This window comes from Vespa crabro, chromosome 5 (genome assembly GCF_910589235.1).
Source record: "Vespa crabro chromosome 5, iyVesCrab1.2, whole genome shotgun sequence".
Classification (NCBI taxonomy): Eukaryota; Metazoa; Arthropoda; class Insecta; order Hymenoptera; family Vespidae; genus Vespa; species Vespa crabro.
Genome location: NC_060959.1, coordinates 8,649,616 through 8,662,115, shown reverse-complemented (window position 1 = coordinate 8,662,115; position 12,500 = coordinate 8,649,616). Strand labels below are relative to the sequence as shown.

Genomic DNA, 12,500 nt, shown 5'->3' with positions numbered 1-12,500 from the left:
CACGCACGCACATATACATACATAAACATACACATATACACGCGCGCGCATAAACGCTATATCTTTTTAATAACAAAGTACTCGCGAAGAAGAAAAGCTCGCAGTTACTTTTATCTTTTTTTTTTTCTTTTTTCTTTTTTTTTTTATCGTTATTATTATTATTATTTTTTTTTTTCCTTTTTTTTTCTTTTTCTTTTTTTTTAATTCTATTTTCTTCTTCCTTCAATTATATATCGAGGTAGAAGGAAAGATCTACGCCGAAAAAGAAATTCTTTCTTTTTTCTTCTCCTTCTTTTTCTTCTTCTTTCGCTCTTTTCTCTCTCTCTCTCTCTCTCTCTCTCTCTCGCTGTATCTATCTATCTATAATATCTATTTATCTACCTACCTATCTATCTATCTATCTATCTATCTACCTATCTATCTATCTCTTTTTTTCTTCCTTTTTTTCTTTCCTTCGTTCTTTCTTTCTTTCTTTCTTTCTTTCTCTCTCTCTTTCTCTCTTGTATTTTCTTTCTCTACATTAGAACGTTTGACAACACACTTTATCAATGATGATTTTTCGTTTGACGAATAACTTCCTTTTGGGTTCTCCCTAGCGAATAAAATCTCGGATCTACGTCTCCTCGTAGATAATAGCGAATTAAACTGCGATATTGACGTAGAACTCGTTGCCAATTTCGAGTTTGATCAGAAAACTTGAAGTCGGTTAGCCGTTTACGAGACGTAGGGACATCATCCAAATAGACGTAACGATAGCCGCCAATAATATAATAATATCTTCGGCATTCCGCATTCGATAAACATGTCGATTGGCCCCGCTCGCTGATACGCTTGAAGCTATCACGCTCTTGCAAGCTTCCGGTGCTGGATCTAGAAAAACAAAAAAGGTTCAATTTTCGACGTAGGATATTAACCATTGTCGCCCGTTAAATAGATTAAAGAAAAAGGAAAAGACGCTGAGAGAGAGAGAGAGAAAGAAAGAGGGTTGATTTTCAGGGAGATGATGGTAAAGTAAGTTTTAATATGCTAATGCGAAGATCCTGTCTCGTTCATCTCGAAGATAAAACAGAGCGGATTTCTATCCACTTTCTTTACTGTCTCTTTTCGAGAGAGAGAGAGAGAGAGAGAGAGAGAGAGAGAGAGAGAGAGAGAGAGAGAGAAAATAAAATGAAATATTCAGTCTTTTTTATCTCTCTCTCTTTTCTTTTATTACTCTTTCTTTTTCTTTTTCTTTGATCAAAGGAGCGTAAAAGAAACGGTATAATAATTAACGTTTTTAATTGGAATATCCGATAGCCTGATTGTTCACAATTTATTTTATTATTTTATTTCATTCAATATAATATTGAATGACTTAAATTAACAAGCACATTTAATATTCTTCATGTTCGTTGTGCGTTTTCTTATCTTCAAAAAAAGAAAAAAAGAAATAGAAAAAAAGAAGAAGAAGAAGAAGAAGAAGAAGAAAGACTAATAAAAGAAAATCGATTAAAAGAAGATCGATTATCGATTATACGGCATTCGATATGACAAAATGATTATTATTGAAATTGGGACACATGAATTTTCGAACGTATATCTATATTTATATAGTCACTTACTACTTTGGAATGTTTCCATGGAGGAAAGCTCGTCGTGAATGTTCATCTCGTTGAGTAAACAATTGACTACCATTTAATTCGAAATTTACCGAATAAACAAAAATATGGAATTGCATCTACGGGTTTGGTCGAACGAAATGAGGCTATATCTATCTATCTATCTATCTATCTATCTATCTCTTTCTCTCTCTCTCTCTCTCTCTCTCTCTCTCTCTCTCACACACACACACACATACATACATTCTCTCTCTATTTATCGTTATCGAAGTTACTAGCGTTGACCATTCGATGGAAACGAAATGGAGATTTAATCGAGAAAACAGGTAGTTCGTTGATAAAAGAGAGAGAGAGAAAGAGAAAGAAAATAAAAAGATAATCTCGGTCGTCGACAAAAGATCGATAGATCGAAATTCATTAATGTTCGTTAAGGTTCGTTAAAGGAATTGGGAAAATGATCGATTTGGCAATCGATTACGGAATGAATAAAACAAAACAAAAAAAACAAAAAACAAAAAACCAAAAAAAAAAAAAGAAAAAACAAAAAGAAGAAAAAAGAGAAAGAAAAAATATGTGAGACCGGATTTTGATGAATCTCTGGAAGCTTTGAATTCGTAATGAATTAATTTGGTCCGCCAGTTTGACGATGTTTTTACAAGGGAGAACAAATGTACAAGAGAGAGAGAGAGAGAGAGAGAGAGAGAGAGAGAGAGAAATAGAAGGAAGTGTGTCAGCAAAGGTAGCAAAAGCAGCAACGTTACAGAGGTCTTTCAAGGTTTAAGGTAATTGTTAAGGTAATTTAGTGGGGATCGTTTAATCCTTTATCCTGAATGGCATGCAAAAGGACAAAGGGGACGAAAGACGTGACAATTTGAGCGTAAAATAAACGTCCTTACGAAACGAAAGGTTTCGACGAGTTTTCCTACGGTAGAAAATTGAATAGAAGAAGGAGGAGGGGGGGGAGGGAATCGTGTTGACTACGGCACGTAAACTCTTGTGTGCTCACTCTCTCTCTATGTGTGTGTGTGTGTGTGTGTGTGTGTTTCATACATACCGGGTACTCCTTTGAGCCGCGGTAGAAACTCGTTCCAAAAGGCGCAGGACGTAGTGCGCAATCCCTTCCCTAGGCCATTTTTCTCAGCGTTAAAAATGAAATATTCTGGTCGATCCCTCGAATATGGCGGCCATTCTGACTCCTCGTTCGTTGGTTTCCTGTTGGAAATAATTCAATGTAACGTTAGAACGATCTCTCTTACTGAATAAACCAAACGATACACAGATCCGTTCTCATTTTGAAATAAGAAATAATGATAAAAATGTGAAAGCCGCCAAAGAGAATCCTAATGAAAAGTATTAAAGCAAGGGAGAATATCTATGATGAAAAGCTATGCATAACTTGGACGTCATCGTTCATTTTATCTTTTTATTTCGTTTCTATTCTCTCCTTTTTCTTTTTTCCTTTTTCCTTCCTTTTTTTATCTTTCATTTTTTCTTCTTCCTTCTTTCCTTCTTCCTGTTCCTTTTTCTTTTTCTTTTTCTCTCATTTTATCTCTTTTACTTCTATCGCAATTTCCATCATTTCGAATCGGCGAACTAGTGACTGAGATCATTCTTTTTCTTTTCCTTTCTTATCCATTATTGTTTCTTCTCTTTGTCGCGCGTGAATATTTTATTATCGTTCGAAAGGAAAGAAGAAGAAAAAAAAAAAGAGGGGGATGGGTGGTGATGGCGGTGGTGGTGGAGGGGAGAGAAATAAAATTAAATCCCCCCCCCCCCACTCCCCTGTTCCATCTTTTCAACTTAGGACTTATTTCGTTATTTCACCTTTGGGATCAACTCGGGACATCTATTGCGACAATTGATTTAGATTTTGGAATTTAATTATTCAAAAGATATTATTTCCACGACGACAGGAAATGAATGATATCGAATTGAACATTACGAATTTTTCTAATAATACAAATCGAACGATTGATTATCAAAATGTTGAAGTTATAATCAGTTAATTAAATAAATAGGATCTTTGTAAATAAACTTGATACTTTGTAAATGGTAGAAGAAATTAGCGAGGAGATGCCGATAAATAAATCGAAAGCATTTAAAGACGTACGTTTGATCTTTTTGGATGGAGAAATCTTGAAGGATCGTTGAAATGGGAAAAACGGGAATTAGGAAATAGGAATGAGGGAGAGAGGGTGGGACGCGGAGCGGGGCGAGGTGGGGTGGGGGCTGGGGAAGAGAGGATATGTTCACATGCGTGCGTGCCATGGCATATGGGATCGATAAAGGATTCGAATAGGAAAAGGACTACATTGACCCGAAGATTCGGAATCATCTTCGTTGATCTCAGTTATATCGGGACGGCTTGGATCGACCTTCGAAATGATAAGGTTTTTAGGTTGGTAGATACGATGGATGAGAAGAACGTTCGTTGGAAAATTGCTTTTCTTTTGGATACGATGAGCTGCTTTTCATTGGAAGAATCAAATGACTATATACGGGTCTCTCTCTCTTTCTCTCTCTCTCTTTTTCTTTGTATGCGAACGTATGTCCATATATATATATATATATATATTGTGTATGTACATTTAGTAGATGTCACATGTCGTATGTTTGTGGTAGTGTATTCAGTTCGTGGAACACGGAGAACGTGGGGTTTCATCAGTAGAGCAATCAGAACCTCGTGGCTTTGCTTCGATTTAGACAGCTTTGGTTAATTTCAAGAGTAAACACTTGCAACTGGGGAAACAGGAGTGAGGAATGCCACGAAATTCCAACTCTACTCGCTCTTGGTGTATCGATTATCTCGACTGTGAACTATGTCTCTCTCTCTCTCTCTCTCTCTCTCTCTCTCTCTCTCTTTCTTTCTCCGTATGTATGTATATATATGCATGTGTGTATGTGTATGTAAGAGAGAAAGAAGAAAGCATTTGTACGTTCGATTACTACGAGAGATAGTTTCGTTTCTTTTGCTAATAGAAGATTGCTACGAACGAAACTAACAATTCGTTCGCTTTTAAACTTACGAGATAAGTTTTAAATCGGTTTTCTTCGCAGGAAAAAAAAAAGTAAGAGAGAGAGAGAGAGAGAGAGAGAGAAAGAGAGAGAGAGAGAGAGTGAGAAAAGGAAGAAAAAAAGGAGAACAAAAAAAGAAAGGAACAAGAGAAATTAAATTGGATTAAACGAATTCATTTGTTACGAGCGAAATAATTGAACGATATTCTATTTGATCAATCGTAAAGATCGTGTATTCGTTTGATCGATCATCTCATTTATCTCTCGTTTTTGCCAAGTCAAGTACCTTTCGATTCTTCGATAATACTTTCTTCATTTCTTTCTTCCTTTTCTTTTTTCTTTTCTTTTCTTTTCTTTTCTTTTCTTTTCTTTTTTCTTTCGTTTTCCCCGTTACGTACACATTCTTATCGCGAGCATATAAACTGTTTTATTTTTTCCTTTTTCAATCATCATCGAGTTTCTCTCTCATTTGAATGACGCCACTCTCCTTAAATAATTTCATTTCAATTTTTCCTTTCATTCGTATTCACCGTTTCTCTATTCATTAATCATGCCACTTTGTATGATAAAATGCCGTCGATCGATAAAAAAAACAAGGAAGTATGAAAAAGAAGAGGAAGAAGAAGAAGAAGAAGAAGAAGAAGAAGAAATGAACCTATGTATATTTTCATCGGAACGCGTCATTTATCGTTGCGAAATCAATGCAAATTATAGCTTTGATTAAAAAGTCAAGAACGCACGTGTGCTCTACGATCTAATATAAAATTAAAATCTATAAATTAAATCTATAATTAATCCATTAAAAATTTACGTCTCATGATTAATTTTTTTTTCTTTCTTTTATTTAAAATTTTTTTATTTCTTCTTTTTCTTTTTTCTCTCTTTTTTTTTGTTTTTTTTTTTTTTTTTTTTGCTTACATACATGATTCGTCGTTCGATGATTTTTTTTCATATTAGATTAATCGATATCCTTGTGAAAATATACTCCGTTTTTTTTTTATTCTTCTTCTTTTCTCTCTTCAAGAAAAAAAAAAAACAAAAAAACAAAAAAAAAAAAAAAGAAAGAAAGCAAAAATCAGAAAAACGATAAAGTCCTATTCAATCGAAACAAACAAATCACAAATACGTACAATAATATCTTTGCGTGCGCAATCCCAATATTAATACGTTGTTATAAAGTTTAACGTCGAAAGTAAGTAAATACGAACGTACGTAAATCTAATAGTCGTCCTTTATTATTATTGTATCTAATAATCTTTTATTCCTTACTTTATAAACGTACTCAGGAGTGACATTATCATAACAGATCGAAGGACGTAAGGACGAGTGAGATTCGTGGATCAAGTAAATAATACTGTATTACATAAACACAGATAGAGGTACAAACAAAAGATAGTGGTGGGGAGGGGCCGGGGGATCGCGGGAAGGGGGGGGAGAGAGATCGGAGTCTGAAGAAGGGGAAATTACCATTGGCAAATAGAAGCTTTCGACGATTCATTTTCACGAAATCTCTCAACGAGAACTTATAGTTGGTCGGTTGCTCCGTTAGTAACACGTAGTATCACTACGTTAGTGACCAGACACAGTTAATTCTGATGCAGAGTAACAGGACATCGCTAGGATAGTAATCCCTTAAAGCTTCCATTTTGGAACAGTATCGTGGATAAGCTCTCGACGAAGTAAACCATTCGAAGTTGCGATTCGTACAGATACGAAACATATCTATTTATATCTATACACACACACGAATACAATTATATATATATATATATATATATATATATATATATATATATACCAACGTAAGTACGTTTAATACACACATATGAACCTACACGAGCTAAGATATATTTGAAGCCGTATCTTTCACAAAGTTCAAATTAGAGAAACTACCAGAGAAGCCACGAAGTAATTAAATATTTCAATAGATATCCACTCACGTTTTACGTTTACCGGTTACTTTTTGAGTTTAAAAGCAAGGAACAAACTTATATTGTCAATTAGTTAGTACGTAAAGATTTAAGGATGTTTCCTTCTGTCTAAAACACGAAAAAGATAATCGTATTTCTCTTACAATAAATTAAATATTGAGAATCGTGATTTTGTGAGAAAAGAAGATAAAATAATATATTTCGAAATGTTCGTCTCTCTCTCTCTCTCTCTCTCCTCCGTCCCTTCCTTCCCCTTTCACCACCTAGCTTCAAACCTTTCTTTTTCTCTCACTTTGTGAGGATACAAGAGCGATACGTCATAATAAACTTAAATCTCGATAAATTTGTGTCATTCTTTCTTGGTGCCGTCTTCAATACCAACATCAACACCAACCCCCAACCCCCGCCTCTTTTCTCTTCGTGCTGTCGTAATGTTTCATGCGATTTCTATTTTTGACTGACGCTAACTCGTAAAAGATTTATGTATACACTTACCCGTCCCTTTAACTTTTCCTTCCAATTCTTTTTTTCTTTTCTATTTTTCTTTTCTTTTTTTTTTCTTTTTCTCTCTACTCTTTTCTTTTCGTCTTTTTCCTTATGCTTCTTTTTTTTTTCTTTATTTTTTTTTTTATTTTTTTTTTTTTTCTTTTTCATTATTTGAATCGAGAGGAAATTCTCGTCGAATGAATTTTATTCTCGGTTTATATTTCTAACAATTGACTACCATTCAACAAATATACGAACAATTGAATTTCGAATTAAACCCAAAGTTTCGATTAATTTCACTGGTATAGAAAGCGGGAGAGGGAGAGAGAGAGAGAGAGAGAGAGAGAGAGAGAGAGAGAGAGAGAGAGAGGGTAGTTCTCGATCGTGCAAATTGCCGGTATACTTGGGTCATGTTGTTTGTTGGAAAATTAAATACGGGTCTGGGAAATTTGAGTCTGTATTGTCAGACGATGGTCATCCCTGTTATATTTCTTTTATTTTGATTTATTTACTTTTTTCTTTCCTTCGAAAACTCACGTAATTCACTACGAATGGATAAACGAACACATTTTCTGGCTTTTTTTTTTTTCTTTTTTCTTTTTTCTTTTCTTCTTCACTTTTTTTCCATTTTTCTTTTTTTCCCCGTAGATATTTTTTCGCGAACGAAAAGTTTTTTGTTAATCTCGTTAACTTTAGAAAAAGGATCAATTTTGAATACGTTGGAGATACGTGAATTTGCAATGAAACTTTTTCGTACTATGTTCCTCTACCATCCCTAACCACACCTTTCCTCCCTCCCCCTGCGCACTCCCTCCTTATTCTCTTTCTATATATATATACATATATATATATATATATATATATATATATATATATATATATATATACATATATATTTTCTATGGAGGGAGAGATAAACGTGAAAGGCGAATCCCGATTCTATAGATTGGATAAAATTTGAAAACTTCGACTTACCCGTCGTAAGAGAATTGAGAGAAAATCTTGATCATTCGTATGGAAAGATCCCTCTCCTTATCGCTATAATTCAAGGACATATTCAGAGGATTTCCAAATACGTATTCGATCTCGTCACCGTGCATTACGCCCATCCATTCGCCCCAGAGATTGGTACTGGTTCTCTGTAATGAAAGAAGAACAAAATTTTTTTTTTCTCTTTTCGTTTTTTCCCTTTTTTTTTTCTTTTTTTTTTTTTTTTTCATTCACCCCGTCTACAAGAGTCCTACTTTATTAAGGTAAAAAAAAAAAAAGATAAGAATAAGATATAAAGGAGAAAGAGAATTATATTTTTATGTTTTTTTTTTTTTTTTTTTTTTTTTTTTTTAAAAAGGGGATAATTCATTTCTTCGATTCGATACAGGAGAACGTTTTGCTTTTTCTTTTTTTTTTTTTTGTAAATAATGTTGTTTAAAAAAACAAACAAAAAATTCTTTTTTCTTTTTCTCCCTTTCTTTCTCCTTTTCTTTTCTCTCTTTTTCCTTTTGCTTATGATACATTAGAAATATTTTAAATAAAAATTATATGGCTATTCTTTCTCTCTCTCTCTCTCTCTCTCTCTCTCTCTCTCTCTCTCTCTCTCTCTCTGTCTCTGTCTCTTTTTCTCTAGTTAATTTTTTTAACAAAAGGAAATAACAAGCGCGTATTTTACTTAAGGTTTATACATTGTAGGATAACATTTATTTTCTCTCAGATAACGTCATAGTTAGTTATGCACAATCGAAACTATTTGAATTTTGATTATTCCAATAATCCTGGAATTTCGCGGTACCTCTTCGACGGCATTTAGAAAATCAGCCGAGTGCCGATGATGCATACTTAGTGTTTGATCGAGCATTCTAATGCTTCTGTTGCGTTTACTATGTGTCAAGAATTCTTTTAGCATAATCTTTCTTCCTTTCCTTCTTTTTTCTTTTTTTTCTTCCTTTTTTGTTTTTTAACACGACGAAATACCGTCGCTTCGAACATAATGCTTTTAAAATATGAAAAAAGAGAAAAAAGAGAGAGAGAGAAAGAGAGAGAGAGAGAGAGAGAGAGAGAGAGAGAGAGAGAGAGAAAGTAATATGTTTATTTCCAAACAATAAATTTATTTATATGAAATGCAAGAATCCAATTTCTCAAAGAACATATATGTATCTACATCTAATCTTATTTTCTTCAACGAATTATTCGACCTTCAACCTATATATATATATATATATATATATATATATATATATATATATATATATATATATATATATATATTGCGAAGCAATTTAACAGGGCCGAACATGCTTCGTATACGGGCCATGTGCCTCTTCTTTGTTCGATGTTAAGAACATATGCATATATATTTCGTGCACATATGGGAAAGGATGACATAGTAATAGAAAGGAAAGCAAAAGCAAAAAAAGAAAAAAGGAAGAGAAGAAAGAAGAAAGAAAAAGATGTAGTATATTTTATATCGGTACAAGGGAAAATCGTGGATGGATAAAATAATAATAAAATCCTTGGATTTAAAATTCCAACGATTCTAACGTCGAACTCTTTTACGATGCAAAGCTACGAGAGAATTTAACGAACGAATCCATTTTTGCCGAAAGCTATTGTTCCTATATGTAAATTCACCGTTAAGATCTTTGCCCCGTAAAACGTTTTCCTTTGGTAAACGCGCTCCGCGAGGACGAATCCATTTATTATTTTATTTTTACGATACCATTGGAAGGCTTGAAAAACAAATGATTTTTATAATGACTTTCAAATCTTTTCTCCTGTTTTTTCTTTTTCTTGTTCTTTTTCTTTTTTCCTCTATCTTTTTTATTTTTTTCTTTTTTTTCTTCTTCTCTTTTCATTTTTCTAGAGTCCGGCCTATTCGACGTCAATGTCGTTCATAATTTTAAAAATGGAGAATCATTTGCATTTGAACATATAACTGTAGACATCGCAATAGATAATATAATATATTATCTAATATAGTATTCAAGTAATACCTTAGACTATATATATTTCTATTGATATATATATATATATATATATATATATATATATATAAATATATAGCAATAAATATCAATAATATCATTTATAAACGAAATGTATAATCGTTTAAACGATAACATATACTATTTTCAAGCAATTTATAATTTTGTTTATTCTAAATCGACCTTTGCTAGAGGTCAAAATTAATGTTGAATCCTAAATCGGTTTGATTATAAGACGAAAGTTCCATTGGAGTGTTGTGGGTAAGCTCCCGCGATTATATATATATATATATATACATACATATGTATATATTATGTATAGAAGCATTGAGTTACATCGATGTATCGCAACTCGTTACGCCCTCGATCATAACGACAACGACGATCGAGAGTTATTTCATTATTCAATCGGTCGACCCTCGATCTTCCACGATCATAATCTCTCGTTGAGCCCAATCGCGTGTAATAAATTTAATAGCTTTCTTCCATAAATCCCACGTGGAGAGGAGTCAAGCTCTCTCTCTCTCTCTCTCTCTCTCTCTCTCTCTCTCTCTCTCTCTCTCACTTACTCTCTTTCTCTCTTTCTATCTATCTATCTATCTATCTATCTATCTATCTCTCTTTAGCAATGGCGAAGCTCGCGGCAAGTAATTTCCAATCTCCGGTTACGCGATTGCAAAGCCGAACGAGACGATAGACGAGTAAACTCTTTGCCGAAGCTTTCGACGAACTGTGAAAAGTAAAATGCTTGGCTCTTCATCGAAGAGGCTCTATCAACGACAGAGAGAGAGAGAGAGAGAGAGAGAGAGAGAGGGCGGGGAGGGGAGTGCTCTGTTCAAGAAAAGTTCGTTGTTACAAAAAGCGTCCTTCAACCCCTTCTGTTTCATTCTCTCTCTCTCTCTCTCTCTCTCTCTCTCTCTCTCTCTCTCCTTCTCTCCTTCTTCTCTATCTCCGTCTCACTTACTCTTTTACTCACTCTTTTACTAACTCACTTTATGTCCCAGTAGATTGACATTTAATTTCAGAAACTCTCAAGAGTTTCTCGTAAGACGAACACAAGTCCTTCCTTCCGAGTCACTTTTATTTGTCACTCTTTTACTACATGTGAGCGTATGTATGTATGTATGTATGTATATATGTACATCCGTTTGTACACATGCACTCTATTTCTCATTACTTTCGTTCATTTCTCTTTAATCTTGTATTTATGGTTCTTATGTATTGTGTACGTACGTGTTTGTGTATTTTTTTTTCTTTTTTTTTTTTTTTTTTTTTTTTTTGACGATATTTTAAACTCAATATTTAATCTCATCCTTTATATATATTATATATATAATATTTAATCTCCTCGCTTCTTTAATCATCTTTTTTTCATATATCGTTCATGATATAATTATACCCTCATACGTCATCTTTTTTTTTTTTTATATTCAATTACGAATCGCGTTTTTTTTTTCAATGTATATTTTATAAAATTATACATATGTACGATAAATCGATAAATTAATTTCGCATCATTAAGAAATAATGGAAAGTCAGAGAGAGAGAGAGAGAGAGAGAGAGAGCGAGAGAGAGAGAGAGAGAGAGAAATCGTAGTATAGTAAATTGTAAAGTAAGTGAAACATTTGTCATCCTGTTCTAGAATAAATGAGATAAATTCGTGTTGATGGTTAATCGTTTTGATCATCGTTCATCGATCTACGTCCACTTTCATTTATCCTTTTTCATATAAAAGATCAAGCACATTTATTTGCTTGTAAGAGATACCAGTTAGACGTGGCAACTCGTCGTTATTGTCGTCGTTGTTCTTGCCATTCTATATTCATAGCTGGAAAAACATTTTTGCTTCTTTATTATATCCGCAGTATCGTTTATGTCGAGAGAGAGAGAGAGAAAAAGAGAGAGAGAGAGAACTCGCAACGATACGTGATAGTACTTTTCTATCTCTATTTCTCTTTTTCTTTTCTTATGTGCTTACACACAAGCACACATACACACACACACATACATACACATACACATACACATACATACATGTATATGGATATGTGTTATTCCCTCGTGTAAATTGTTCTGAAGAACGAAAATATTTTTCGGAGAGGTTGGTACGTTCGAAGTTCTTACTCGCTAGGTAGAGTCAGTTTAAAAAAAAAAAAAAAAAAGAAAAAAAAAAGAAAAGAAAGAAAGAAAGAAAAAAAAAAGAAAGTTGAACGTTCTCGAAAAGTAATTTTTCTTTTTAAATAATTCATATAGCATTAGCGCATATTCTCATATGCAAGTTGCACATTTTCCATATTCCTTTTCTTTTTTCTTCTTCTTTTATTTTTTTCTTTTGTTCTTTTTTTGTTTTTCTTTTTTTTTTTTTTTTCTTTTTTTTTTAATTCATAAATTTACATTCCATTCGAAATTCGAGGTAGACTCGTTGTTCGCGTTAAGAACGGACGATACAGATGGAAAAAAAAAATTAAAAAAAAAAAAAAAGAAAAAAAGAA

At 33.3% G+C, this 12,500-nt stretch overlaps 1 protein-coding gene across 1 annotated transcript in view; it reads right to left on the bottom strand.

The window, feature by feature from the left end:
- Nucleotides 1–426: 426 nt before the first annotated feature.
- The window catches only part of LOC124424352 (acetylcholinesterase-like), a 157,067-nt gene continuing 144,993 nt past the window's right edge, over nt 427–12,500 (bottom strand). Inside the window, exons 4-6 of the mRNA XM_046963265.1 lie at nt 8,006–8,169; nt 2,653–2,810; nt 427–870 (exon numbers count right to left, since the gene is read on the bottom strand). Coding sequence (XP_046819221.1) covers nt 707–870; nt 2,653–2,810; nt 8,006–8,169 — 486 coding nt within the window. The 3' untranslated portion in view covers nt 427–706. The remainder of the gene's footprint in view (nt 871–2,652; nt 2,811–8,005; nt 8,170–12,500) is intronic.